We start from the raw sequence: 27,303 nt of genomic DNA, 5'->3' as shown, positions 1-27,303 counted from the left end.
TGGCCCAGTGTGGTGGTACACACCTTTAATCCCAGCACTACAGAGGCAGAGGCAGGTGGATCTCTGTGGATTATGGGCCAACCTGGTTCACATAATGAGTTCCAAGCCAGCTAGGGTGACATGAGTGACACAGAGAGACTCTGGGGGTGGGGGTGGGAGGAAGTGCACACATGCTTTCGCTTTCCTGGCTGCCTCGATGTGAGCTGTTTCTCTTTGCCCCACCTCCCTTGCCATGATTTACTGGAACCTTTAGAACTGTGAGCTAAAATAAAAATGTCCCTCCAAAAATCATTTTTTGTCGGGTGTTTTGTCACAGTGACATGAAGTCTGACTTATTAACACAGGAGGCTGTCTTGAATCCCAGAGAAGCTGTTCACAGATGGACTAACTTTTCAAGCAGGGCAAGGCAAAGCCAGGTTGTGGAAAATGTCATGGTGGATCCTTCAGGCCCCCATTCAGGGTGGGGACATTCATTCATTCCCCGGGGCATATTGTCTTGTTTTTTGTTTGTTTGTTTTTTGTTTGTTTGTTTGTTTGCTGTTATTGTTTTATCAACTTGACACAAGCTGGAATTATCTGAGAAAAGGGAATCACAGTTGAGAAATATCTTCCTGGAACTGGCCTGTGAGCCTGTGTGCATTTTCTTAATGAGTGATTGATGCAGGAGGACCAAGCCCATTGTGGATGGTGCCATCCTTCGGCTGGTGGTCCTAGGTTCTATAAGAAAGCATCTGAGCAAACCAGTAAGCAGACTTCCTCTGTGGCTTCTGCCTCAGTTCTTGCCCTGACTTCCATGGATGTTGGACTGTGATGTAGAGGTATAAGTAAAATAAACCCTTTCCCCCTCAAGCTGCTTTGGCCATGGTGTTTCATCACAGCAATAGAAGCCCTAGCTGACACATGTGTACTCTATGTCTTACTTGGGCACAGTGCAGAGGTGTGTGTCTTCCTCTTAGACGAGGGCAGTGCACAATGCAGCATGGTGGTTGCATTGTGAGATTGTGAGACCCTGTCTCTAACAAAAGAAAAAGCAAAAGCTGAGCATAGTGGGTGTGGTAGTTTGTATATGCTTGGCCCAGGGAGTGGCAGCAGTGGCGAACACCTGTGATCCCAGCACTTGGAAGGCAGAGACAGGCAGATTTCTGAGTTCGAGGCCAGCCTGGTCTACAGAGTGAGTTCCAGGACAGCCAGGGCTACACAGAGAAACCCTGTCTCGAACACCCCCCCCCAAAAAAAAAGCACTATTAGAGGGTGTGGCCTTGTTGGAGTAGGTGTGTCACTGTGGGTGTGGCCTTGTTGGAGTAGGTGTGTCACTGTGGGTGTGGGCTTAAGACCTTCATCCTAGCTGCCTGGAAGCTAGTCTTCTCCTAGCAGCCTTCAGAAGAAGATGTAGAACTCTCAGCTCCTCCTCCACCATGCCTTCCTGGATGCTGCCATGCTCCCACCTTGATGATAATGGACTGAACCTCAGAACCTGTAAGTCAGCCCCGATTAAATGTCATCCTTTATAAGACTTGCATTGGTCATGTTGTCTGTTCTTGCCAGTAAAACCCTAATTAAGACAGTGGATGAAACCGTGTCTATAGTCATGTTGAATTCAGTGACACTTTGAGGAAAAACTCAGACCAGCAATAGTTTCAATAGTTAGCAGATACCAGGAGCTCAGCCTTGGGTAGAGGACCAAGAACTAGGAAAGACCTGGACATGTGGGAATTGGGGAGGAATGGCCTACCAGCCTGTCCATTAAAATTCAGTGGATAGTTCTATTTTTGTTATGGTTTATTGATTTTTATTTAATGCTTGTGAATGTTTCCTGCAGGCATGCACATGTTCTACATATGCGCCTGGTAGCCATGGAGACCAGAAGAGGGTCATCAGATCCTGTGGAACTGGGGTTATAGATGGTTGTGAGCTACCCTGTGGGTGTTTGGAACCATACCTGGTTCTCTGCAAGAGCAGCAAGTACTTTTAACCACAAAGCCACCTCTCCAGCCTGTTGGTGGACAGTTATAGCTTTCCTTCTCCCTATCTGTCCCCCATTTCTTTCTGATCTAGACACAGTCCCACCTCAAAAGCCATTCTGGATACAGTCACAATTGCTTTCATCCATTGTGAAGCCAAGAAATCAACTTCCATTCAGGCCCTTGTGTTGCTATGATGAGCATCTCAAAGAAACAACCTAAAGGAGGAGAGTTTGTTTGGGCTCACAGCTCACGTGGTCAGCTGGCTCCACTGCTATGGGCCCATGAGGAAGCAGGGCATCATGGAGACAGGAGGCGGCCATAAAGCCAAGTTGCTCACTTCACAGTCGTGAGAAAGTTGAGAGGAAGACAGGAAGGGGGCATAGAAAAGATACCTTCCAAGATATATGCCTGCCAGTTTCATCTTTCTCTTTGCTAAACTTGCCTTTCTCCTTTCAGTATTGGTGTGTACCGAGGTTCAGAAGGGCCTTGAGTTGTAAGAGGGCTAAGATGTTTCCTTTGGTAGAGCTGGTATCGAGGTTACAGGTTCTTCTGATTTTCCTTTGAGAGTGCACTTCGATCTTCAGGAACAGACATTACTTTTGGCTCAGCACAACCTTACTGGCCCTCTCCTGCTGCCCAGTGTGAATCTGTGGGTCTATGAGTCTGTGAGTTAAGACCATAGAGCTGCCCAGCTATAGAGCAGCTATAAAGGGCTGTAGAGTTTGCTTCTCTACCTTGTGTGAGCTCAGGATGTGAGGGACAGGAATGCTAAGGAGCTGGGTGTGTAGTCGGGAGGGAGGCCTGTGGGGTCAGGCGGACAGTGCCTCCCCGAGAGCACTGAGAAATGATGTGTCAAGTTCTTAAAGGAGCTGGCAACTTACATGGTGGGAAGGAGGAGACTTGGGGGTTGGGGATGGGAGATCCTGGAGGAGCCAGACAATCTGGTAGCATTAGGAAGTGAGACCCCAGAGGAGGAAATGAGAAGGGAATGACTCCATAATGGCTCTCGGAACCGAGACTGCAATCACCAGGAATGGAGCCTGTGCAGTGGGGAGGGGCAGAACTTAGCTGATGGATGGAGAGAGGAGGGAGGTCCCAAAAAAGGTGTGTGTTTGGGAGGGGTGGGCCTGTAGTGAGGTAGGGGGGAGCTAAAGACATGTCTTTATAAGCTACTTTCTCTATGTCCCACTTCCGATGTCTCTACCACTTTGCAAACTAGGACGGATAGCTGGGAACCATGCGAGCCTGTAGGAAACTTCCATATTCAAACCATAACTGTGGGCATGACTCTTCATTACTGGGGTGGCTGGGTCTGCCAGTCACAGGACAATGTTTCAGCCTCCCAGTATCTCCAAGTGCATCCTTGAATGGTGCTTTATCTTAGTCTATTTCTGGGTACTGACAAGGTACCATTAGCATCTTTGGCTCTCCAAGTCTCTTGAGGACAGACCCCATCTACTCCCTACTTAACTTCACAGGGCTGATGCTAAGGGCGTGGCTTCCTGGGTTTTACAAACACTGGGTCCTAAAGACATTGAAAGGACTCTCTGTATTCATCCTTCTTCCCACTGGACTGGAAGGAGTCTGCATAGAGATGAAGGAAACGTCACTTCCTGTAATGACTGCAAGCAGCCCTCATCACCATTCTACTTCCCACTATTGTAGCCTCCATTCCAACCAACATTCACCTGATACATGCTCCGGGCCCCGGCTCTCCAAGCCTGAGCATCTAGTCCTCAGTTCAGGCTCACGGAGGAACCCATGGTTACTGTAGAATCTCAAAAGGAAAAAAAAAAAAAAAACGGAAAGGGGAAGAAACAACGAACAACAACAAAAGCGTAGAAAGGAACACAAAGTCCTAGCTGGCCCCATGCCCAGGAATTCTGCCCCACAAGCCCATTCAACTTGGCAGCTTCCTCGGCCTTATTTATATGCATTGAGTAACAGCCCCCCAACTTCACAGTCCCGACCTTGTTCCTTATACAACTCTCAGCACTTGGAACAGTGTGTGGCGGGGTGAAAATTCAGCAAACATCTATCGATTGAGACTGATTTAAATGATGATGGGGTGGGGGTGGCAGTGGTGGCAGTGGTGAGGAATGAATAACTGCACACCCATCTTCCTCTGTCTAGGAAGTAGGACCCTTTTTCATCAGACTGTGTCTCGTCATATAGCCTGGTCTCGTCATATAGCCCAGGCTGGCCTCCAATTCAGTCATTCTGCTTCAGCCTCGAAGCTTCAGGTGAGGACTGGCTTCCCTTGCTTACGCAAAGATGGCTGCCTGGGCTCCCACGCAACCTGGAGCTCCACTGTGGCCTCATCCCACAGCTTCTTCAACTTCTTCCTCCGCTCCACTTTCTTTTCCTCCTGTGCTCTTTACTCTTCTGCTTTCTCTCTCTCTCTCTCTCTTTTTTTTTTCCCAGATGTTGGCTTTCCTTGTCAACACAGCCTACTATTAGCCGGTGATAGAAAACGGGACTGAGATTCATTGGCTGAGTTCAGCTTCACTGCTTGGTGTTCTGGGCTTCAGTCAGATCCATTCACTTTCGCGCTGGATCTCCTAGAGCTGGAGTCACAGACTATTGTGAGTTACAAGAGGTGACGTGGGTGCTGAGAACAGAACTCTAGTTGTCTGGAGGAGCAGGAAGCGCTCTTAACCACTGAGCCATCAATCTAGTCCTGAGACTCATTAATGCTTTTTAAAGTGGTTCAGTTAATGCTAAAACTCCAATAGGGTTGGTATTCATGTGTGTGGGTGAAGTAGGGTGCAAGGGGTGAGGGTGGGGTGGTGGTGTACATGGCTGTCATACAGAACTGGGGTTGAGGGGCACAGTCATGGGGAGTTCAAGTTTGAGACAAATGAATAACAAACAACAGAACAAAGCAAACAAAACGCAGTACGACGTTCAAATAGTTTTTTTAAAAACCCAAAATTTTAGGGGCCTGAATGGACGGTTCAGTGGTTAAGAGCACTTGTTCTTTCAGAGGAGCAAAGTTCAAGTCCCGGTACCTACAAACACTGGTAACCCCAGTTCCAGAAGATGCGACACTCTCTTCTGGCCTTAGGGCACCAAGTACAGACCGGCTGCACATGCACACATGCCGACAAAACACAAAATGAAAGAAAAACCAATAGATCTTTGACTGCAGCAAATGGTTTTAGATGGACATCTCAAGAAGATTATGCTCAGTTTACACTCACTGTGCATCCAACTTCTTCAACCTTCCACGTTAGTGCTGGACACTGGGCTAGGTGTGTTACAGTTAACTCAAGTCCCTGCTCTATTTGTACTTCCGGAATGTTTGCATCGTATCCTTTGGTTTGCTTGCTTGTTTTCTGTTCCAGGTCACATCTGAGGATGCCAGGAACTGGGACACTCCTCGGCTTTCCCCATGGTAGTCTTGCTTGGTTATGGGGGCTGCTTGGGAGCCTTATGGAATGTCTCCCTCTGAAGCTTTTTCTGTGGTTAGGCTGAGGTTGCCAGGGCCTGGAAGACAAGGAAGCTGAGTGCTACTCTCATTGGATTCTGTCAAATTCATGGGCACCATCAAGATTTATGAGTTCTGCTGTTGACTCTGACGCGCTGGCTCCTATGTTTGCCAGGCTTTGTCACTGTTAGGCTACTTCTGTCCTATGCTTCTCCTAACACTCCGGTGTGTTCATTTTCTAAGTCGCGTTCTTTCAAGGTGCAGGTCTTTTCTTCTCTTTCTTCCTTCTCTCCTGCCCTCCCTCTTTTTTTTTTTTTTTTTTTAAATCTTTGTCTGTTTTGGGTTTTTTGAGACAGGATCTCACTCCCTAGTTCTAGCTGGCCTGGCAATTGCAGTGTAGACCAGGCTGACCTCAAATACAGATCTGCCTGCCTCTGCTCCTCAAGTGCTCTGATTAAAGGTGTGTGTTCCCACACTCAGCCATCTATCTCATTTTCTCTCTTTATTTAATTGGGGGGTGGGTGGGACTGGAGAGAGCTCACAGGGTGTAAGTTCCTGATGCCAAGACTGTGCACCTGGGCCCACATTGCAGGAAAGAGTAGATTCTCACAAGTTGTCACCAGAGCCCCATATATTTTGCACGCATGCTCCCACGTACATGTACACAGAGGAGTTAGCTTGCTACTAAGGATCCAGAGTAAGTAGATTATAAGGAATTTCTCGTAGCAGATTTAGCTCCTCTTTGCAATTTATGCAATCGTTTGCTAATTGTATAGATTCATGGCTCTCTGTTTTATACTCCAGTTTACAATCCAGTACTACCTTCTTTATTTTGCCTCTCAAGCCATCCCAGCTTTGGGCAGAGAACTCTTCCACTGGATCCTGTGACCCTTTGACATACTGTGGGAATGCTGGTCCCTACCTGCATATATGCTGACAGCCTAACCTGCAACGTGCTGGTAACTAAGGAGAATCGATGGGGCCATGAGGGTGTGCCTTCTTGATACGTCAGTGCCCCTCTAAGAAGAGATATGGAAGAACTTGCCCTCCAATGTCCTATAACCTCTCCCCAACCTGCACAGAGGTCATGTGGGCTCACAAGGAGTTGATAGCCACTGAGAAATGAAGAGAAAATATCTCAAAATGATGTCTATCACAGGGTGTGGTATCATATGCCTGACAACCCCAGAACTTTGAGGCTGAGACAAGGGGATCTCTGTCTTGGCTATAGGGAAAGATAGTCTCAAAAACAAAAACAAAATTATAAACAAACCAGGGGCTGGAGAGTTGGTTCTTGCAGAGAACCCAGGTTTGGATCCTGGGTTCCATAGTGGCTCATAACCACCCCTAACTCCAGTTCCATGGCATTTGACACTTAGTGATTTCTATGAGAATTATGTATGCATGTGGTGCACATACATACATGCGCATAAAACACTTGTACACATTAAAATAAGAAATCTGACTGAAGAGACGGTTCAGCTAGTAAAAGTGCTTGTCCCCAAGCCTGATGACCTGAGTTCAAATCCCTAGGAGCCAAAGGGTGCAAGGAAGAGATTGGTTCCTGAAAGTTCTCTCACTTCCATGTGCATGCCACACCCATGGATGGCACAAGCACATCCACACTCATGAATATACACAAATAAACAAAAAACAAACCTGAAAACAAAAATAAACACAACGCCGGGCAGTGGTGGTGTACGCCTTTAATCCCAGCACTTGGGAGGCAGAGGCAGGTGGATTTCTGAGTTTGAGGCCAGCCTGGTCTACAGAGTGAGTTCTAGGACAGCAAGGGCTACATAGAGAAACCCTGTCTGGAAAAACCAACCCCCCCAAACAAAAACAAACAAACAAAAATCCACAATAATAAAAACCCCAACAACCTACAACATAATAAAGCCAAATGGCAAAAGGTCAGCACTTTAGTCTCAGAGGCCCCCAGCAATCAGATATTGAGAAATTAACTTGTCTTACTTAAGCCAGCTGCTGTGTTATGCTGTTTTTGCAAGCACACAAAGACACACATCCTCATTGATTTGTTCTTGAGCTCTTCCTGTCTGTCTCTACAAGCTACACATCTGTCTTTGCATTTCTTACCCTACTCCTAACATCAGGAATGTCTCCGAGGAACATAGTTTCTTTTATTGGAGAATAGTAATTGGGAACTATCTTAATTAGGATTTTACTGCTGTGAACAGACACCATGACCAAGGCAAGTCTTATAAAAGGCAACATTTAATTGGGGCTGGCTTATAGGTTCAGAGGTTCAGTTCATTATCATCAAGGTGGGAGCATGGTAGCACCAAGGCAGGCATGATGAAGGAGGAACTGAGAGTTCTACATCTTCATCTGAAGGCTGCTAGTGGAAGATTGACTTTCATGGACTTAGGATGAGGGTATTAAAGTCCACACCTACAGTGACACACCTATTCCAACACGGTCACACCTCCGAGTAGTGAGTGCCACTCCCTGGGTCAAGCATATACAAACTATCACAGGAACTGACTTTTTTTTTTTTTTGAGACTGGGTTTCTCTGAGACTGGGTTTCTCTGTATAGCCCTGGCTAGCCTGGACCTCACTCTGTAGACCAGGCTGGCCTCGAACTCAGAAATCCACCTGCCTTTGTCTCCCAAGTGCTGGGATTAAAGGTGTGCGCCACCACTGCCCGGCAGGAACTGACTCTTAAGAGCCACAAGTTTGAGATAGGTAGATATTCTGGGCCTTCTGTGGGTAGGCACTAGCTCCTTTTCATGTCTGTTGTCCTAACCCTCAGAATGACTGTCCACTCTGTGGGTAGGAAGAGAAGTTCACCTAGGTTAAATGACAGCCAGCACTGCCCAGTTCTGTCTCCAAGCCCATTTACCTCTATGATGGACACTAGTATCTCATGCACCACAGACAGACAAAATTCTGTTTATCTTCAGTTTTATGCTAATACACATCACAGATGCTGCAGTAATTTACCCCATAACCATTATGGGACAGAAAATTGTGCTTATTCTGTGAGGGGAAGACACGAAATGAGAACCTCCCAGATCCATAAGAAATACATATTGAGGGCTTTAAAAGTTTGGATTAAGTGCATTTTGTTCTATGTATGACCACGAGGTTATGGGGGCTCCATGGATTGTGGTGGTTTGTGTGAGAAATGTCCCCCATAGGCTTCAGTATTTGGACATTCGACCTCCAGTTGGAGATGCTATTTGGGAAGGCTATGGAATCTTTAGGAAATATAGCTTTGCTGGAGGAAGTATGACACTGGGGAAAGGCTTTAAGGACTTAGAACCTCACTTTACTTCCAGTTCCCTCTCTGATTCATCTTTGTAGGGGTGAAGATGTGGTCACAAAGTTTTCTGCTCTGGCAGCCTGCTGCCATGTGTGCCCCCACCTCCTTCCCTCCCCATCACGAGGGACTCTTCATTTGGAACCATAAACAAAAATAAAGCTTTTCTTCCATAAGTCACTTTGGTCATGGTATTTTAGAAATTGGTATCAGGAGTGGGGTATTGGTCCTTATGGACAGAGATGTCATTACCTCTTCCCTTATGTGCACAGATGGCAAGTATTTATGTCATGTGCAAAGACGACAGACTGAGATGCTCTCACATGTCACACACCGGCCCTCTGTGAGCAGATGACATCTTACTGTATAAGATAATCAATGACATTTGGCATGGTGGGAAAGTGATTTTTCATAAGTATTGATAATGTTTGCCAGTTGCTGAAGCTTGCATTGCCAACTTTTTCTATGTTATGCATGTCATTCATGTGTGAAGTTGAGGCTGGCCTAAGACAATACTAGCTTTTAGAACTCTAGATAGAGATTTTACCCCAGAGGTAAAACTTCAACGATGGTGTGGTATTTTGAATAGGTTTGGCCCCCATAGACTCATGTGTTTGAATGCTTGACCCACGGGAAGTGGCACTATTAGGCCTTATTGGAGGAGGTGTGGCCTTGTTAAAGGAAGTGTGTAGGATGGGCTCACACTCCATCCACTATGGAAGAGACCTTTTTCCTGGCTGCCTGTAGAAGCCAGTCTCCTCCTGGCTGCCTTCTGATGGAGATGCAGAACTCTCAGCTCCTCCAATACTATGTCTGCCTTCACATTGCCTTGCTCCCCACTATGATGATGATAGACTAAACCTGTGGAACTGTAAGCCAGTCTCCAATTAAATGTTTTTCTTTATAAGAGTTGCCTTGGCCATGGTGTCTGTTCACAGCAATAAAATTGTAACTTAAACAGATGGGGACCATGTGTCAGGAAAAAGAACATACCTAAATGTTTCAGACTGACTAAAGCATCCAACAGAAAGACCTGCCATTTCAAGTGGTATTTATGGGTTTGTTGGCTCAACACCCCCTCATTTCACTGAGAACAGTTCCTCCATCTTCTCCAGAGTTGCCATGTTAGTGCACTGCACCCAGTTCCTGGCCATTCGATTATTAATGGAGGAGCACTCAACACAACTGGGCCAGTCTTAGCGACCTTGCCTAGAACTCCTAGGACAAGAACTTTAAAATGTTTATTTCTGAGGCAGTCAACATAGAAGCTGCTAGTAGCGAGCATAAGTGCAAGCAGAAAATAAAAGGGGAAGGGAGGGGAGAGGGGAGGGAGAGGGAAAGGGAAGAGAGAGGAGATGGGGTGGAGGGGAGAGATTGGTTTGGGTTCTGACATGATCTAGGTATTTAATGAAGAGCACCCCACAATTTTTTATTAACCGACTCCCATACACACACCCTTAGGGTCTCGCCTTACTTGACCTGGAATTCTCTGTCTACACTACTTGGCTTCCAACTTCCAAAATTCTATAAATGCCTACACTTGCCTTCTGAATGCTAAGATTATAGATGAGCAACATCGAGCCCCACTTCAGGTTTTTTTGTTGTTGTTGTAGTTGTTGTTTCGCTTTGTTTTGTTTTTTTGGGGGTTTTCTTTTTTGCGGGGGGTTTGTTTTCTTTTTTGAGACAAAGTTTCTCTGTGTGGCCCTGGGTGTCCTGGAATTCATTCTGTAGACCACCCGTCTCTGCTTCTTAAGTGTTGGGACTAAAGGCATGAGCCACCACTGCTAGAATGTTTTTTGTTTTGTTTTGTTTTGTTTTGTGTTTTAAGAGTTCAGGTTCTGGCCATGGTGGTACAAGTCTATAGTCCTAGTGCTATGTACGTAAATATGGGAAGATTGCAACTTTGATGCCATACAGCTCTAATAGACTGTTTCAAAACAAAGCAAAAATTTCAGGGCATAGGAGGGAAAGGCAGGTGGATCTCTGAGTTTCAGGCCAGCCTGGTCTACATAGTAAGCTCCAGGTTCTGGCTATATAGTTAGACTCTAATTTTAAAAAAGCAAAACAAAACAAAATTAAAAACCCAAACAGAACTCAAAATCCTCAAACAGAAATCAAATTAAAAAATAAAACCCCAACTAACCAATTTATTTCTAATCAAAGGATCCCTATTCAATGCCAAATTAATATCTCAAATTATGGTAATACGGCACAGATAAGATCTGCCAAGACTCAAACCTGTGATGTATGACCCCTCAGTTCTCAGAGTATGACAGACACAGTCCAGACCACCAGCTGAGGTGGTTTGTTGTATTAATTTTTAAGGAACTTTGGTCCACTATTTCCTCACTATGATATTTTGGAATGGTGATATATATCCTGTGATGTTGGGGGTATGCGATCTGCCTTTTGCTTTTATAAGGATTACAGAGATTGCATGAATCTCAGAAGAGACTTTGAACTGTGGACTTATAACATTGTTAAGACTCTTGTAGACTATGGGACTTTTGAAGTTGGACTAAATGTATGTTTCATTATGCTGTGGCTAGGTGTGGCCTCTATAGACTCATGTGTTTGAACAAGCTTATGGGGCCAGGGAGTGAAATGTGGTGGTTTGAATATGCTTGGCCCAGGGAGTGGTACTATTAGGAGGTATGGCCTTGTTGGAGGAAGTATGTCACTGTGGGGATGGGCTTTAAGAGCCTTGTCCTAGCTGCCTGTAAGCAAGTCTTCTCCTGTTTGCCTTTAGAACGAGATGTAGAACTCTCAGCTCCTCCAGTACCATGCCTGCCTGGACACTGCCATACTTCCTGTCATAATGATAATGGACTGGACTGATCCTCAGAACCTGTAAGCTAGTTGCAATTAAATGTTGTCCTTTATAAAAGTTGCTTTGGCCATTGTGTCTCTTTATAGCAAAAGAAACCCTAACTAAAGACAGAAGCTTGTACCAGGAATTGGGTATTCAAGGCAACTACAGCTTTCCAGCTTCTTGTTCCAATATCTGGGATCTACACATGATCTTTTGGGTTCCTCCTAAGGGCTTGGGTCACATCTCCAGCTCTGTCCTCTGTAGCACTTTAGGCTCTGGTTTACTCCACTCCACTGCTGCAGCTGTCCATCATCTGGACTTTATATAAGAGGTTTCAAGCATGGTGTTGGGGTACATGCTTATAAAACCAGTGTTCAGGGGAGTGAAAGATGATTCTCATGAATCCAAGGCCAGCTTGGAAGTACATAGTTCTAGAACAGCCTGAGCTATAATGTGAGGCCATATCTAAAACAAAAAACAACAACAAAAAAATTTGGTCTGGAGAGATGTTTCAGTGACTCAGAGAACTCACTGCTGTGTCAGAAGACCAGGTTTCAGTTCTTAGCACCCACAAAGATGATCACAACTGTTACTCAAGTTCCAAGAGATCTGACGCCCTCTTCTGGCCTCTGCAGGCACTGCACACACGTGGTATACCTACATGCAGGCAAAACACACATACACGTGATAAACTGATAGATGAAAGTACAATTTAAAGACAAGTAGACAGTGGCTGGCAAGATGGCTCAGTGGTTAAGAGTGCTTACTTCGTTTGAAGAGATCTGGAGTTTGATTTCTGGCATCCAGGTTGTCTGGATCACAGTTACTTGTAACTTTAGCTCCAGGTGAATCTAATGCCTTCTTCTGACTCTCCAGTTACTGTACTTGGTGCACAAACATGCAGACATAAACATATATCTAACTGAAAAATATATCTGAAAGAAAGATGTATTACAAAATCACTCTCATTCTTATTTTATGGAAACAAAATGAAGATACGATAATTAAACTTACTGTTAAAAAAATCTGATGGGCCACATTAGTATCAACATCTTCCATCTTATATGTATTTGAGTGATTGAGTCATTAGAGCAATGTGAATGTGAGTCTGACTTAACTTTGAACTGTTGCAGTTCACCCTACTTCCATTAAGAGCCATGTTCATTCACATATTTGCATCATGCCAATGCTATCCAATACTTCACGGGAATAGCTCTCACCATGTATGAGGCAGGGGCTCAACATATTCTTTCAGTCTTCACAGTAACACTGTTGTCCTCTCCACTCCAGATGACACAGAGGTTAAGGGATTTGTATAAGGTCACACTTCTATGTGGTTCTCAATCTGGGGTTCCCCTCTCCTTTGGGGGCTAAAGAACTCTTTCACCTGAGTGCCCTAAGACCATTGGAAAACGCAGATATTTACATTACGATTCATAACAGTAGCAAAATTACAGTTATGAAGTAGTAACAAAGTAATTTTATTGTCAGGGGTCACCACAACATGAGGAAGTGTTAAAGGGTTCCAGCAAGGGAAGGTTAAGAACCACTGATGTAAGGATTGGAAGCTGGGAACGTTCTGACTCTGGACCACAGCACTTTGGCAATCCCTGTGGTTAGTCACAGTAGTTGTTAAGTGGCTAGCTTATTTAGCCAACAGGGTCTCCTACTTCTCAAGTCCTTTGAAAGAGACTTTAATTACTGCTGGATTACAATTTCTTTGGGTTTCTAGAATATATTTGAACATTATCAGGGCACAGTTATACACAGGACATTTCCTTTTACTGGGATGGCTTAAGTCTTTGTGGCTTGCAAGAAAATAGACTAGATTTCTTCAACCTGGAGGCAGAGTCTTCCCCGGGGTTCTCATGTCCTTATGCTGAATGTTTACAACTGCTGGAGGTAAAAAAAGATCCTCCTGGGCTGGGTTTTGGCTCAGTGGTAGAGGAGTGTTATCCTGTATGCGACACGCCCTGTGTTCAATGCCCTGCCCCCCATCAAAATCATTGTTGGGCTCACTTGGTCAGCCCTACTCTACTGGGGCTTCTTGCCTCAGCCAGTGACCTTATGTTCTGGCCATCACAGGGCCTCTAAGCAAAGCCAACCCCCCCTCATCTTTTAAGCTTCTCTGACACATTAGATCAGGTCTGGTCCCTTTCTTACAATCTCTCCTAGCATCTTGGACTTCTTTCCTTAAGCGTCTATGAAAATGGGGCTTGAATCATGTCTCTATGGTTCTCAGAGTAAGCTCCCTGTAGGCAGAGACTGTGTGTTTATCTTCTTCATTGCTGAGTCTTAGTCCACACCTTAGCATATAGCTGGCCTGTGCTCGTAAACAGGAAAAGAATTATAGGCTATCAGCTAAAGAGGAAATCTCAAGACTCCTGAATGCAGCTGACAGGGTGGCTGGCAAAAAAAAAAGAGGCTAACTCAATATACATATGATATGCAAGGATATTTTTATTTTCTATAGTTTTTATAGGATTAGAAAATATTAGGGATAAAATCGTGATCTTTGTGAGAAACAAAGCACAGTTTATCTTTGATAGTGATAAAAGTCTTGAAAAAATTTTGGCTCTTAACACAGAGATCCAAACCTAAAGAGACATACTGGTTTTGAGACATTAGCTCCCCAAATGTGCATGGGGTTATCAGGGGTCATTCTCTGTGGTTGCCTTTTTTTTTTTTTTTTTTTCTTTCTTTCTCCTTTTTGCAGGTATTCTCATCTCTCAGGGATTCCTCGAAGTCTAAGTTGAGAGCTGCTCTCCTGGCCTTGGCGATGAAGAAACATTTCCTTTTTGAAAGCCAGCGAGTTTTGAATGATAAACATTGCTAAAGAGGAAGCAATCAAACCTATCCCGCAGGCTGTGCCCTCCATCCAGTACGCTGCTTCCTGTTTTTTTAAAAAACAAAACCAAACAACAATAACAAAAACAAAAACCGCTTTTTGATCCTCTTGTGAACTTTTGGGAGAACCTGGCTTGACTGCTTGTCACTTTTAAGAACACTTTGGAAATAGTGATTTGTCTGGGAGCCACAATCCGCTGTTCTCAAGAGTGTGACAAGTGCTAACCCTAGCATTGGACATTTTTTTTCCTCAACGTGCTTTTGTCAAAATAAAGCTCGCAGATACCTCAGGGCCTGGAGGCCTAAACAAACAAACAAACAAACAAACAAAAACAGTAACTCAAAAATCCACCTGAGGAAATGCCACTTCCCTAAGGCAGGTGAGGCTCTCATAACTCGGACAGAACTTTTCTCGCCACGGGACACTCCCATGGCTCAGAGCCGCCGCCTGCCACCACCGGCAGCCTGAGGGGGAAACCACGGAGCGCTCCTTCAGCCTGCGCCCGTGCTGCCACGCCCACCACGCCTGCTCCGCCGCGTGCCCGCCTCTCGCCGCCACACGGCTTGTGATTGGCTACTGGCGCTGCCCGTCTTGAGGGGAGCGAGCGTCGCTCTTCGAACCTCGATTCTTATTGGTCACGGCGGCGGCGGCAGCGCGCGGACCCGAAGAGGAGGGGAAAGCCGGTGGCCGCGGTGGCGGAACGGGCGGAGGCTGTCGGTTTCGTAACCGTCGCTCCTCCTCGCCGACTCGCGGGCTGCGAGGCCTGGGTCGAGTCGGGCCGCGCCGCGCGGGGCCGCTCGGAGTGAAGGCTGTCTGGGGGCGGGCGGGTCGGAGGCGCAGGTAAGGAGGCCTCGGGCTTCTAGCTCGGAGGGGTTGGGGGGAGGAGGCCGCGGCTGAGCCCGCCGCTCGCGTAGGCGCCGGCCCGGCCTAAGGAGACCCGGCCCTGCCCGATTCAGCAGGTTGGCCCGGAAGGCCCCTGGCGGCTTGGCGGCGCGGGCGGGGGCCCGGAGCGGCGTCTGATGCAACCTGCGGGCAACACCCGGCGGGGTTGAGCTCATCCCTGGCGGCGGCCCAGCGCCGCCGCGCATGGCGCCGACCCCCGCGCTTCCCCGGGCGCCCCCTCACCACAGTCGGGGAAGGGATGGAGTACCAGGTGGCCACTCCAGAACTTGCTCCCCCCCAACGACGTGCAGCGTGACAAGCCTGGCGCGCATTGGCCCCTGGGGATGGAGGGTGTTCCTAGAATAGAAGGTGGGCCGAATCTTACTTTGGAGCCACCTAGGACTCTTCCTGTCGCTTCCCAACCGGCTCGGTCTGGAGGAGGAGGGCCCGGGTCCTAATTTGGAGTTAATAACCTAGTGGTCATCTAGGGAAGGCACTCTATTTTTTTACACACGTAACGTTGCAAGAGGGAGATTTCGCTTGGTTTTTTGGACGCGGCCGTGTGTCCTGCAGTTCACTGAGAAGGGGAGGTCATCCTAGATGAACGTGCACCAGTTCACTAGACGCAGAAGGTCAAGCCATGAAGCCTTTCCTTGGCTCGCCTGGAGGGAACTCGGGAAAAGAGCCAGCGGAGGTATCCAGGTGGAGAAGTTGGGCATGCGTGTGTGAGGATTGTTTCTCTTTCCAAGCGTGCTTGTGTATTTCTGGTCTCAAGGTTGGCATGCTTAGTTTTGCTCTGCTCTTTCCTGGTTTTTGTTTGTTTCTTCGTAAACTGCATCATAAGATATATCGAAATTAGAAAGGTTTTAACCTTTGTGGGTTGCACAACTGCTGGGGGTTGTGTCTCTTGAGTTTCCACCCACTTGAATCCTTACTTGAATATATTATCATTGTATGCAGACCTGTCTCACAGAGGGAATTTTGAAATAAAGCACCACAAGGTCTTTCTTTACTGAGAAATTGTACATAGACGAATTCAGAGTATGGTAGGCAAGCCCTGATACCTCTGAGCCACATCCCTAGCCTTCAAACACTCTAAACTCTAAGGTCTGTTCAGCTGTTGCCACTTGAGTAGTAGTTATGATAAGCTAGCTATCCCTGCGGTTATTTCCCTGTTCCTGAAAAACTGTAAATAATGACAGGATGCTACTGAGCTGAAGAAAAACTTGAGCCTGTTTCCTGAGTCTGATGGGCATGCTTGACTGACTCAGATATTTTTATGACCTATCAGAAACAAATAGGTGGGGACACCGTCACCGTCCCCCATCTTCAGTATCCTTTAAATTCTCACAACACGTCATGATTGCCAGCCCAGCTCTGTGATCTTGGAGAGGTGCTTTCATCCCTAGTGAATTAAATGCTCCCTGGGAAAGTCCCTGGGAACATTCCCTCCTGAGATCATGGGAAAGAGACACAGGACCTGGTCAAAAGTTGCCTCAGTCACAATAATGAGTACTGTAGCAATTTTAGGTTTCCCTCAGAGGGATGGCTGCATAGGTTCTTACACTCGAAAGTTTATCAGTCCTCTCTCTATTCTGTTACCCTATCCTGCCAATAATGAGGGGGAAAATCCTGAACAGGAACTCCTAATAAATGTATATTTATAAACAGTGTATTTGTTTTGAATGTGCTAAATAGTATTATAAATAGCTTTAAAGGATAACATTAAAACAAGCATAGGAATAGGTTTAAAGGTTAACATCCAAACAAGCGGATGGTTTCTTCACAACTCCAGTGGACCACTTAACACTGAAGTCTTTGAAGGAGTCTCCTCTCTTTTGTGGACTCTGCCTTCAACAGTCTCCAGGAAGCTGGAGTTGTCAGAGAAACTGGGGGAGCAGATTGGATAAAAAGCATAAAGAGAAACAAAGAGCATTTAGAAAGCATTAGGTAGTGGTCCTGAGTTGAGCGTATGGGAGCAGAACTTGTAGAGAGGGTTAGGACCTTGGGTTTGATTTTTGTAATCTGGAGTCACAGACATTAATTTTTAGTAGGAAGATATGACATAGTTAGGTTTGCATGGAAGATAGCAACCTCTTTGGGGGTCAAATGACTGACCCTTTTATAGGGGTCACCTAAGACCATCTGAAAACACAGATATTTATATTAAGATCCATAGATTCATAACCGTAGCAAAGTTACAGTTATGAAGTAGCAACAAAAATAACCTTATGGCTGGGGGTCACCACAGCAGGAGGAACCTGTATTAAAGGGTTGCAACATCAAGAAGGTTAAGAACTGTTGCTCTAGATAGTCTAGATAGTGAGTGGTTGGAGGGAGCTCAGGCTGCTACACCTGAGACTAGGGCCCCTGGGAGATGATGTCAGCCTGAGGTAATTTCTGTGGCATTAGGAAAGACAATAGATGTGGGTTATTTTTGTTTGTAAATCTGAAGACTGAACCTTCATTAAGGAAATTGAGTGAAGATTTTATTTTGAGAGGCTAAAGGAGAGATATATGGTTCTATCTAGGTTTATGAAAAAAGTGACAAGCTAGGAAAGTTGTGTACAGGTTTATTGTTCCAACTAAAATTTTTATTTTATTTTACTATTCTAATATTCCAGAGTTTCATTGTTTTATTCTTTTGAATGAACATTATTACTTTAGTTAAGAAATTTGCATTTGAAAAAAGTCTGTTACTCATTTAGTCTCACATTCGTAAAATCCATTGTTTATATGCAGCCATGGTTCTCCATTGTGTCTTCGGAATTATTTTGGGAGCTCCACTAAAACAAGACTGAAAGCCCACATCCAAAACTTGTTCCTCAGACTAACAGCCTGAGAGTTGGGACTTGTAAAAAATTGCTGGTGTTGGTCCAGGGACCACTTTGAGGACAGCTGCCCCTCAGCTTTCCTCTTGCTTCTTGGGTGTTTGACAAGCAAAAGGAAAAAGGCACCACCCAGCTTCCTGTAGACTGAACTTTGGAGTAGATTAGTCCATCCAGGAACCAGACTTTGATTTAGAGTTAAATATCCAGATATTAAATGTCAGATTGCTTTGTTGTAGAACTCAGCCAATATTTGTGGAAAGGAACAAAAGCATAAATGACCAGTGTCTTTGTTCAGTGCAAACCCAAAATTGTTCTGTTTGAAGCCTGTTAACTCCTTGGTCCTCCCTCTCCTCTGTCTCTCAATCTTTCTTTTTTAGACAGAGTCTCTCTATATAGCCCCTAGTTATCTTGGAACTTGATATGTAGAGCAGGCTAGCCTCAAGCTCACAAAGATCCACCTGACTCTACCTCCCAAGGCTGGCTTTAAAGGACATGCACCACTATATCCAGCGTACTTAAAAAAAAAATCATGAATTATGTCTTACTCTCCTTTTTTTCTTGCAAGTTTGTAGGCTCAGTAAACAATACTCTTGTTTTTCTAGCCAAAGGCTCACCCAAAACCTATCCTTTGTTCTGGTTATTGACTTAGCAAAATTAGAACCTTACCCCATACCTGTATCTTTGAGTTCAGAAACAGGCAGAACATCCTGAATTTGGAGCCTGCTGAAAGTTGTTAGTGACTAGAGTTCGTGGTTAGTTTGTTAGTTGGGGCGTCATATCATTTCCACAATCATATCATCTCCTGTACAGATGGAGTTGAAGCTCACAGGAGGGAAGGGATATGTCTAAGTTTTGTAAAACTGAGGGAGCCAGTGCCAAGGAAAAATTTGATCTTGTTTCTAGTCTGTACTTCTTTGGATCATTGCTATCTTTGAGCTTGGCTAAATTGACTGTAGAGATTAGTTTTGAAGAATAAGAATACAAGAAAATAGGCAAGTAAGAGGAACGTGATTTTTGAGGCAATTCCAGGTGAGGTATTGAATTACACAAGCCCTTGAGCTAGGGTTACACCCAGTATACCAACTTGATAAGCCCAGGGTTAAATGGCAGTCCGAGTGGCTTGAGTTAATGTTGAATAGCCAACTCTTAGTTTTTAATTAATTTGTTTACTTTCTTTATTTTGAACAACCACCTTTTAAGTGGGAGAAAAACCTGGCCACAATCATTTTCAAGGGAAGTTGTGAAATATCCATTGTGAGCATAACCCAGAGTCCATATCCATCATGGCTTGGGAGGAAGCTTTCTGTCTTCCTTTAGTGCTGGAGCAAGAACAGATGACCCGCTAGCTCAGGGCTGGCTGGTGGCTTTTAAAACAATTCAAAGTAATGATATATGGATATTTGAAAGCAAAGATTAATAGTAATAAATAATTTTAAAAAGGGCAACTTAATAAGCATGCTTGAAGAAAGGCTTGGCCAGAGTTTGGGTTGGCCAAAGTTGTTGATGTTTACTGACTGAACTTCTCTTCCATGGGTGTGCATCGAGGGCATTTTCCTAACTCTAGCTAACTTCCCTAACTTTGTCCATTGAGGTCATTTTAGCAGTTCTGGGAAAACAGGATAGTTCATGGTTCCTAACAATTCTTTGTACATTTCTAAGGGTGCTGCGTCTCCTAGGGAGATACAGTTGATTCAGCTGTTAGTTTGTAGTAGGTTATTAAAATGTAAAAATGCAAATCAACTAATCAACTCAAAATAGCCCACAAGCCAGGTGGTGGTGGTGGCAGCAGTGGCAGCGGCCCAGGCCTTTAATTCCAGCATTCAGGAGGCAGAGTTGGAGGCCAGCTTGCTCTGCCGAGTGAGTTCCAGGACAGGCAAAGCTAAACAGAGAAACCCTATCTTTAAAAAAACAAAAACAAAAAAACCATAACAGGTGAAGACATTGCTAATTCATCCTGGGAATATTGAATAAAGGAACTTGCCAGAATCTTAGCGGCATCCAGACCCTCATGAATTCTGCAGACTGAGTGTTCTGATCCAGCGTGTGTGACTTGAAACACACCCCCCACCCCACAAATGCAGGCGTTTATTCTACAATAATTGAACTTGTTTTTTGTTTCCATGCTTACCCTAAACAGCTCAGATTTCTCCCTGGCAGATTGTCCACTGATATTAACTCATATGCTACCTAGTATTTCCTGCTATGCTTTAGGTTTTTCGTCCCCTTTTTAATAGTTACAGGTGGACTGGTCTTCAGCTTATGATGCTTCTGACCTTTTCAAGTTTGGAAACTTCAGTATGGTTTGTAGTTGCTCCTGTCAGCAAAACCAATAGGTTGCCTACTGTGTTAAGTTTGTGCAAGTTTAATCTGACTTGATCCTGTCATTTCAAATATTTTAATGCAACTTATTTTCTAACTAGGTTCATGTGAAGATTTTTTGGCAGTTGAGTGTGGCCTCCTTGGATCACATTGCTCTGATTTCTACCTGTTCTGTATTGGTAAAGGAACGTGCCCAAATGAGCAAGCTGTCGCAGCCAGCCGCTACTCCAGGAGTGAACGGAATAAGTGTCATTCATACTCAGGCACATGCCAGCGGTTTACAGCAGGTTCCTCAGCTGGTGCCCGCTGGGCCTGGGGGAGGAGGCAAAGCTGTGCCTCCAAGTAAGCAAAGCAAAAAGAGCTCACCCATGGATCGGAATAGTGACGAATACCGCCAGCGCAGAGAGCGGAACAATATGGCCGTGAAAAAGAGCCGGTTAAAAAGCAAGCAAAAAGCTCAAGATACACTGCAAAGGGTAAACCAACTCAAAGAAGAAAATGAACGGTTGGAAGCCAAAATTAAGTTGCTGACAAAGGAATTAAGTGTACTGAAAGATTTGTTTCTTGAGCATGCACACAACCTCGCGGACAACGTGCAGCCCATCAGCACGGAAACTACAGCAACAAATTCTGATAACACAGGGCAGTAGATCTTCCAGGCTCCACGGCTTTGTGACTTGAACATGAGAGGTGTGACCACCCTGCACCCCTTGGTTCAGTGGCCGAACTTGGTTTTGTTCCATTGGAGGTTATTTTCTAGGCTCGCACTGAACAGCTGATTAGCCATGTAATTTATCTGGTCTTAAATGATAATGGATTTTTGAAGCACTAAAAGAAAACTTAGGGTTTATGGTTAAAACAAAATTCCTGGACTTTAATATTCTTAATAAATCCTCACTTCCCCAGAAATGCTTCTTTTGTAGGAATGGGAAAATGGAAGGTCATATAGAAGGTTCTGGGTTCTAATGAGATAATACCTTGGATTAAGAAATGCTGAATTTCATCTGTGTTCCTCAATTTGTGATTCTTATTCTAAATTGTGTATGGTAAATTCTAGGGTTACAGAAACCAATCATAATAATTTGGCCCTATTTTATAGATGTATAAACCTGTGTTAGTATCGTCAGCATTGTTTTTTCCAACACATACACATTTTTAAAAATGATGTTAGGTAAAGCAATCCCATCAGGTCATGTTGAAGAGGTGGTTAAAAATACAGGTTGCGTTTAGGAAGGAAAGAAGTGGTTTTGTGCTCCCTCCCCCCCCCCCCCCCGTTTGTTTTAAAGGGCATAGAGTGCTGTTGAACTTTGGGGGGGTCTTCTGCTTATTGGATGAGCATTATCTGTGTCCTAAAAAATAGTATCTACTGTGTACTGACATTTTAGTTTCTGTGGACGAAAGTAAAGGCAGCATTTGGTTTGGGGGAGAAACCATTTTTTTTTTTTTGTCAGCCAAGTTAGTAAATAAACTGCCTTGGCTTGATGATACATACCATGATTTAGAATACTACTAATTCATTTGGTTTCTCCTGTGTTTGTTCAGAATAACTGCCAGTGGGGCCATGATTTTTAAAGGTAAAGTTTCTGTGTGTGTGCTTGTGTGAAGAGGCACTTTTTGATGTTTGATCTCAACTAAACAATTAATAGAAAATGAATCAACTTCATGCCATCACTCAGAAGACTAGTCAAAGAAAACTTGAAAGTATGAGGTTTGAATCTTTAATTTATTTCCTAAATCTTTTTATTTTTATTTCTTTGAGGATTTTTTTTTTTCCTAGTTTAGTGGGCTGTTCTTCCGGACTTCATGTGTTATTGCTTCTATTAGTATGCTTTTATGTTCTGTATAAATTATTTTAGAGAGATAGTCTGATAAAACTCAGGATATTGACTCTTTTGTTGTGAAACCAAAAAGCTGGGTGTCAGTAGGCTCTGCTCTTATCAGTGTTGTATTTAGATCATCTTCTTGGTAACTCATGGTTTGTGCACAGTTCCAGCGCCAGTTTGTCGGTTCCTGAGATGGTAACTAAACACAGGGCTTGTGTGATCAGAGTTTGGGTTGCTGGAAATCTTGTTTGAATGTGGTCATTTCTGGCCGTGTTTCCTACTAGGACTTGGTAACCCCAGTGTCACTCAGGTTGTTCCCTAGCATGGCAGGAAGTTGCTGACTGTTCTGGACAGAGGCTGTCAGGGCTCTGGAGCTCAGCAGAGCTGAAGACAGGAGCTGACACTGTTCTTTGGGAGCCAAGAAATGAGTGGGGTTTTAAAAATTAGGGCCCAACACCAGTTTACCTTGGTTGGAATAGCCATCTACTCATAAAGATTGAGAGATGATGTGGATAGCTAACAAGGACACACCCATACAATCCTAATCGTCACCAGCTGATGGATAATTATGTCATGAATTTAATTGGTGACGCAGTTAGGTGATGTATGTACCTATGAGGGTAGGCAGACTTGGGAACCTCTGCTTCTGAATACCAGTTTTCACAGATGGATGTCCTTGTGGAATGTGAGGTCACCAGTGCTAGGACTTTAAAAAGCTGTAGGGAAGTCAGTGCTCAGAGTTTCAAATTGAAACATACAAATGAGTTCAAGCTTTGCTCTTACCTTTGTAAATGAGATTGTTAGCACAAGTAAGTAGTTCCACATTGAACACAGATGTTAATTGGTGTTTGGACTTTCTTACTCAAGTGGGTATGATGTTTAGCTTGATAGATTTCTCTGTAAAGTTGGGGGAAACTAGGTTTGGGGAATGGGTAAACTGTAGAGTAACTTTTGAAAGTCTTGTTACTGGGGAACCTTTAGAGTTTGATCTGTCTTCAGATCAAACAAGGAGTCAAACTGTAGTGTGGATTAGCCATGTCTGTCTCCTGGGATGGCTGCCTTTGACTAGTTCTAGGCATAGAGGAGGGATCAGAGCTACCCTTTGTGTCTGGCCCTTAGGGTCACAGGTGACTTTGGGATCTCAGTAAGGATTTTCCTAAAGTATGACTGGGTGTTTGAAATGCAGGTCATGAGGCCATTCAGTTTTTATGATTCTCAATTTATAGAAGTAGAAACATGTATAGTTTGATAAGAAAGGGATGCAGCTGTTTTTGATGTTTCTTAACCCCTCCCACCTCTTTCCAGGGAAGCTTCGTGCCTGGACAACCTTTGGAGCACGAAGAGTGCTCCTGATGCCTTAGAAATAGGAAAGATGCCTGTTTGTATGACAGGCTGGGGAAGATTGCATTCCACAGCTAATCAGATCTGCCTCAGGAAAAATACTAACTTGTTCTGTTTGTTCCTGGCCTTCAGTTTGTGAGATTACTCTATTTTTTTAAAATATAATTTTATTTCTTTCAACAAATTTAAAAATAAAAAACACCTTTGGAACAATGACTTTTTCTTTGTGGGTTTCTTTATCTTGGACATGAGCAAGAAGTTCACTTGTAGTTGGTCCCAAAGAGCTTGCAAGGTGCCTCTTGCTGCTGTCCTGAGCTGGAGTGTACGGACTGCGGGGTGCTTTGTGCAAGTTTGGATTTCCCTGAGTGGACAGGGAAGTAGTTGTCTCTAAACTTGGAATGCAGCTTCAGTTGATTGTAGTTGTTTGGTCTAACTTAAAACTGCATTCCAGTGTAGGGGGCAGGATGAAAGGGGCTGCCTGTGTCCTGGTGGTTCCTAGCCTGTGGTTTCTATTTGAGGTGTATCCCTAACAGTACATTTAGAGTATGAATACCATCTTGACTTACATAGGGTATATGCCTGGGTATGGAAGTACATTGGCTGATTTCAGAAATATCAAGAGTTTGAGAAACCAGTCTGAATTGTGTGTTCAGGGGGGAGGCCATTTAGATGCTTTGCTCTGGTCCCTTTAGTCTATTTGTGTTGGGGAAGTAAGTTTCTCATTGTGTGGTTGTGAAAGATGTGTGACTGAGTATGGTGGTGGACACCTGTAACCCCAGCATTATGGAGACGAAGGTTGAGCTGAGGCCAGCTTGAGGAGGACCATTGAGACCCTGTCTTAAAAATGGAAAAAAAAAAAAAAATAATTTCTACGGATGTTCTGTCCCACTTCCTTTGAATTAGTTGTAATTTTTTTGTTTTTCAGTTTTAGTGAGATGGTCTTGTAGCCAGTGCTGGTCTTCAACTTGATAGGTGGCTAAGTATGACCTTGAACTTCTGGCCTTCGTGCCTCCACCTCTCAAGTGCTGGGATTACTGGTATGTACCACTACATCTGCTTTTATATGACACTGGGGCTTGAACCCGGGGCTTTGTGTGTGCTAGGTGAGCTCTCTATCAGTAGAGCTGTATTTCCTGCTCTAGTTGGTTTATTCCTAATAACTTTTATTAGAAAACTTTATACATACTTTGTGACAAAATCAGGTCTTACTAAAAAATACTTTTAGAATGACCAGTTCTTAAAGTGCTCTGAAGAGTTAGTAACTTATTTTGTGTATTCAAAAAAAAGTTCCACCCCTCAAAAAAGTTTGCCCCAGTCAGTTCCTTCTAGCCCTTCCCTTGAAACACCAAGTTCAAGCTTCACCTCAGTGTACCTGCTTGCTTCAGACCCTGCTACTCAATCCTGCCTCCCTCAGAGCCACCCGCCTCTCCTGGATGGACTCGATGCCCTGTCTTTCTTCCTGCCTATCAGTGTACCACATGCTCTCAAGAACCTCCTGCTCTCCAATGCTCCCCAGTGATGGTATGTAGCACCTCTCCCCCCTCCATCTCCCTAGCTACCTTTTATAGCTCTTTCTGTTTGGACTGCAGCATCTCTTGCTTTTCACTTCAGACCTTTCTTGGTTTAGTCTTAGTCTAGTACAAGACCATTCCTGTCAGATTGTGCTCATATCATATGGAGTAGATGCTCAATTAATACTGGGCCCTTCCAGAGTGTGGGGAAGGCTTTAGCACTGTAGAACTTTCTGGAAGAGTCTAATCCATTTTTGGAGCTATACAAATTTCTGCAGAGGTTGGAGGAAATGGATATACAACTTCAGAAACAAGGGCTAGAGTGAGCCTGTGTTTACTCAGACTGCTGTGTGTGGTGGGTGGCTGAGGGGATGGGCCCATCTGTGCCAGCAAGAACCCTAAGAATGGGGGTTTTAAACCTAATTAGTAAAGGAGATAAATGGTGCTTTGGGACTTAGATTGACAATTGTTTTTTGGTGGCTTTTATTTTAATGTGGCCACATCATAAGCACTTTTTTGTCATTGCCATAGCATAGGAAGAAGCCAATTTGTAGTAAATAAACCTTTCAGTGCTTTCTTTCTTTTTTGTTTTTCTTTTCTTTTCTTTCTTTCTTTCTTTCTTTCTTTTTTTTTTTTTGGTCAGGGTTTCTCTGTGTAGCCCTGGCTGTCCTGGAACTCACTCTGTAGACTAGGCTGTCCTCGAACTCAAATCCGCCTGCCTCTGCCTCTCAAGTGCTGGGATTAAAGGCATGAGCCACCACTGCCTGGCCCCTACAGTGTTTTCTTGAAGTCTTTAGCTTGGACCAGTTTTTTTTTTTTTTTTTTTCTCCATTACAGTTCCATCTTATTTCTTCATTCGTTCATTTATTGAGTCAACAATCTGTCTATGTAGTCCTAGCTGGCCTGGAACTTGCTGTGTAGTCTAGACTGGTCTTGGCCTGCCTTTGTTTTGAGATAGGGTCTCCTGTCCCAGGCTGGTAAACTCACTGTGTAGCTAAGGATGATCTTGGATTCCTGATCCTCTGCCTCCAGCCTCCCAAGTCCTGGGATAACAGGCATGTCAGTGCTAGGGAAGGACCACTATTGAGCCACATGCTGGTAGAACCTTTCTCACTTGTTCTTCATCTCTGTATCAGAATTTTAGAGGCCAGCTCTGGGGCTAGGCAGGTCTCTAGGAGCATCAGACACATTGTTAAGCAGAGGAAGACAGGTGGTCCACATGGGCATAGCTAATGGAATTGGGGCAGTAGACTTCTAGGTGGGGGGGATGGGGGCTGACAGACAGATTGGGTAGTAGGTCCTCCTTTGCCACACTGCTGCCTTAGGCAGTGCTGCTGACATGTGCTAGCTATCTTTGCTAGTATAAAAATGAAATCAAGGTACAGCATCTCTTACCAAATGTTGCAGTGGTTCTGGTGCCTGCCTGAATGAGAATCCTGACAGCAGGTGACAGTATTGTACTAACTTTGGCAGAATTCCTGGAGTTTGTGGTAGAAGATTCCTCTGGTTTTCCCAAGGCAGTCTAAGACAGAAGCAGAAGTCACAGGGCCTATGCTAACAGTTCTGTTCCTGGAAACAGACTCAAGGCTGACACTTGGTGAACCATCATCCTGAGCCACAGGTCTATGCTCTCTTCTATGAAGGAGTAAAGAGGAAGCTGGGTACAAAGGGCCATTTTTAGAAAAGCTTTTATTGCAAATCCCATTTTGCATGTTGATTTTTGTTTTTGAAGACACAAGTGCATCTTCTTCCCCAAGCATAAGAATTGAGTTACGACTTAAGAACAGGATCTTTCTTCAATCAGCACTCTTAAGTCCCTGTCATTTAAGCAAAATCAAGGTTAGGGATGTGATCTTGTAGGTGAATAAAATGCTTTCTCCTCAGAAACAGCAGCAGTGGTTTTGGTAGGATCAGACATGAGCTCCAGGATCTTGCTGTTGGGGTGCCATGAGCAGGCTGACATCACAGAAAGCTTACAAGGCCAGGGCCCAGTCTCACTGAGTTTCTCAACTGGGTCTACTTTGGGCCAGAGAAGGGCGCAAGGGCCTTGTCGCAGCCTGCCATGCATGCTTCAATTTCCTCCACGGTCCGGGGTACACATGTCAGCAGCTCCATGCCACTGTCAGTCACTACAACGTCTTCCTCAATACGTACCTGGGCCAGACAGACAGGATGCTAGTGTGATCACAATGGCTTAATTTGCCACATTAGCAATGCCAACTTGCACCAGCCTGACCATGCCACCTGGGAGAAGCTTT

At 44.6% G+C, this 27,303-nt stretch overlaps 2 protein-coding genes across 5 annotated transcripts in view; one reads left to right on the top strand and one right to left on the bottom strand.

The window, feature by feature from the left end:
- Positions 1-15,037: 15,037 nt before the first annotated feature.
- Cebpg (CCAAT enhancer binding protein gamma) lies at positions 15,038-23,747 on the top strand. 4 transcript variants are annotated; one of them, XM_034518935.2, is made up of 2 exons: positions 15,038-15,178; positions 20,472-23,747. In XM_034518935.2, the coding sequence occupies exon 2, from the start codon at positions 20,568-20,570 to the stop codon at positions 21,018-21,020; it is 453 nt and encodes a 150-aa protein (XP_034374826.1). In that variant the 5' UTR covers positions 15,038-15,178; positions 20,472-20,567; the 3' UTR covers positions 21,021-23,747. The 4 variants fall into 4 exon arrangements, with proteins under 4 accessions (XP_034374826.1, XP_076788258.1, XP_076788247.1 ...); XM_076932143.1 differs by lacking the exon at positions 15,038-15,178 and adding an exon at positions 15,450-15,589; XM_076932132.1 differs by lacking the exon at positions 15,038-15,178 and adding an exon at positions 15,776-15,914.
- A 2,970-nt stretch (positions 23,748-26,717) lies between these two features.
- Pepd (peptidase D) overlaps positions 26,718-27,303 on the bottom strand; it is a 128,313-nt gene continuing 127,727 nt past the window's right edge. The window contains exon 15 of the mRNA XM_034518070.2: positions 26,718-27,199. Coding sequence (XP_034373961.1) covers positions 27,062-27,199 — 138 coding nt within the window. The 3' untranslated portion in view covers positions 26,718-27,061. The remainder of the gene's footprint in view (positions 27,200-27,303) is intronic.

The sequence above is a fragment of the Arvicanthis niloticus genome, chromosome 1 (genome assembly GCF_011762505.2).
Source record: "Arvicanthis niloticus isolate mArvNil1 chromosome 1, mArvNil1.pat.X, whole genome shotgun sequence".
In the NCBI taxonomy this organism is placed as follows: Eukaryota; Metazoa; Chordata; class Mammalia; order Rodentia; family Muridae; genus Arvicanthis; species Arvicanthis niloticus.
This window is presented reverse-complemented; position numbering and strand designations above follow the sequence as displayed.

Bases quoted from the DNA above. Each gene is read 5' to 3' on its own strand.
- Cebpg (XM_076932125.1), top strand. From the start codon at position 15,861: ATGAAGCCTTTCCTTGGCTCGCCTGGAGGGAACTCGGGAAAAGAGCCA. The intron at 15,996-20,471 runs GTTGGCATGCTT...TTTTCTAACTAG, and splicing joins TGTGTATTTCTGGTCTCAAG to GTTCATGTGAAGATTTTTTG.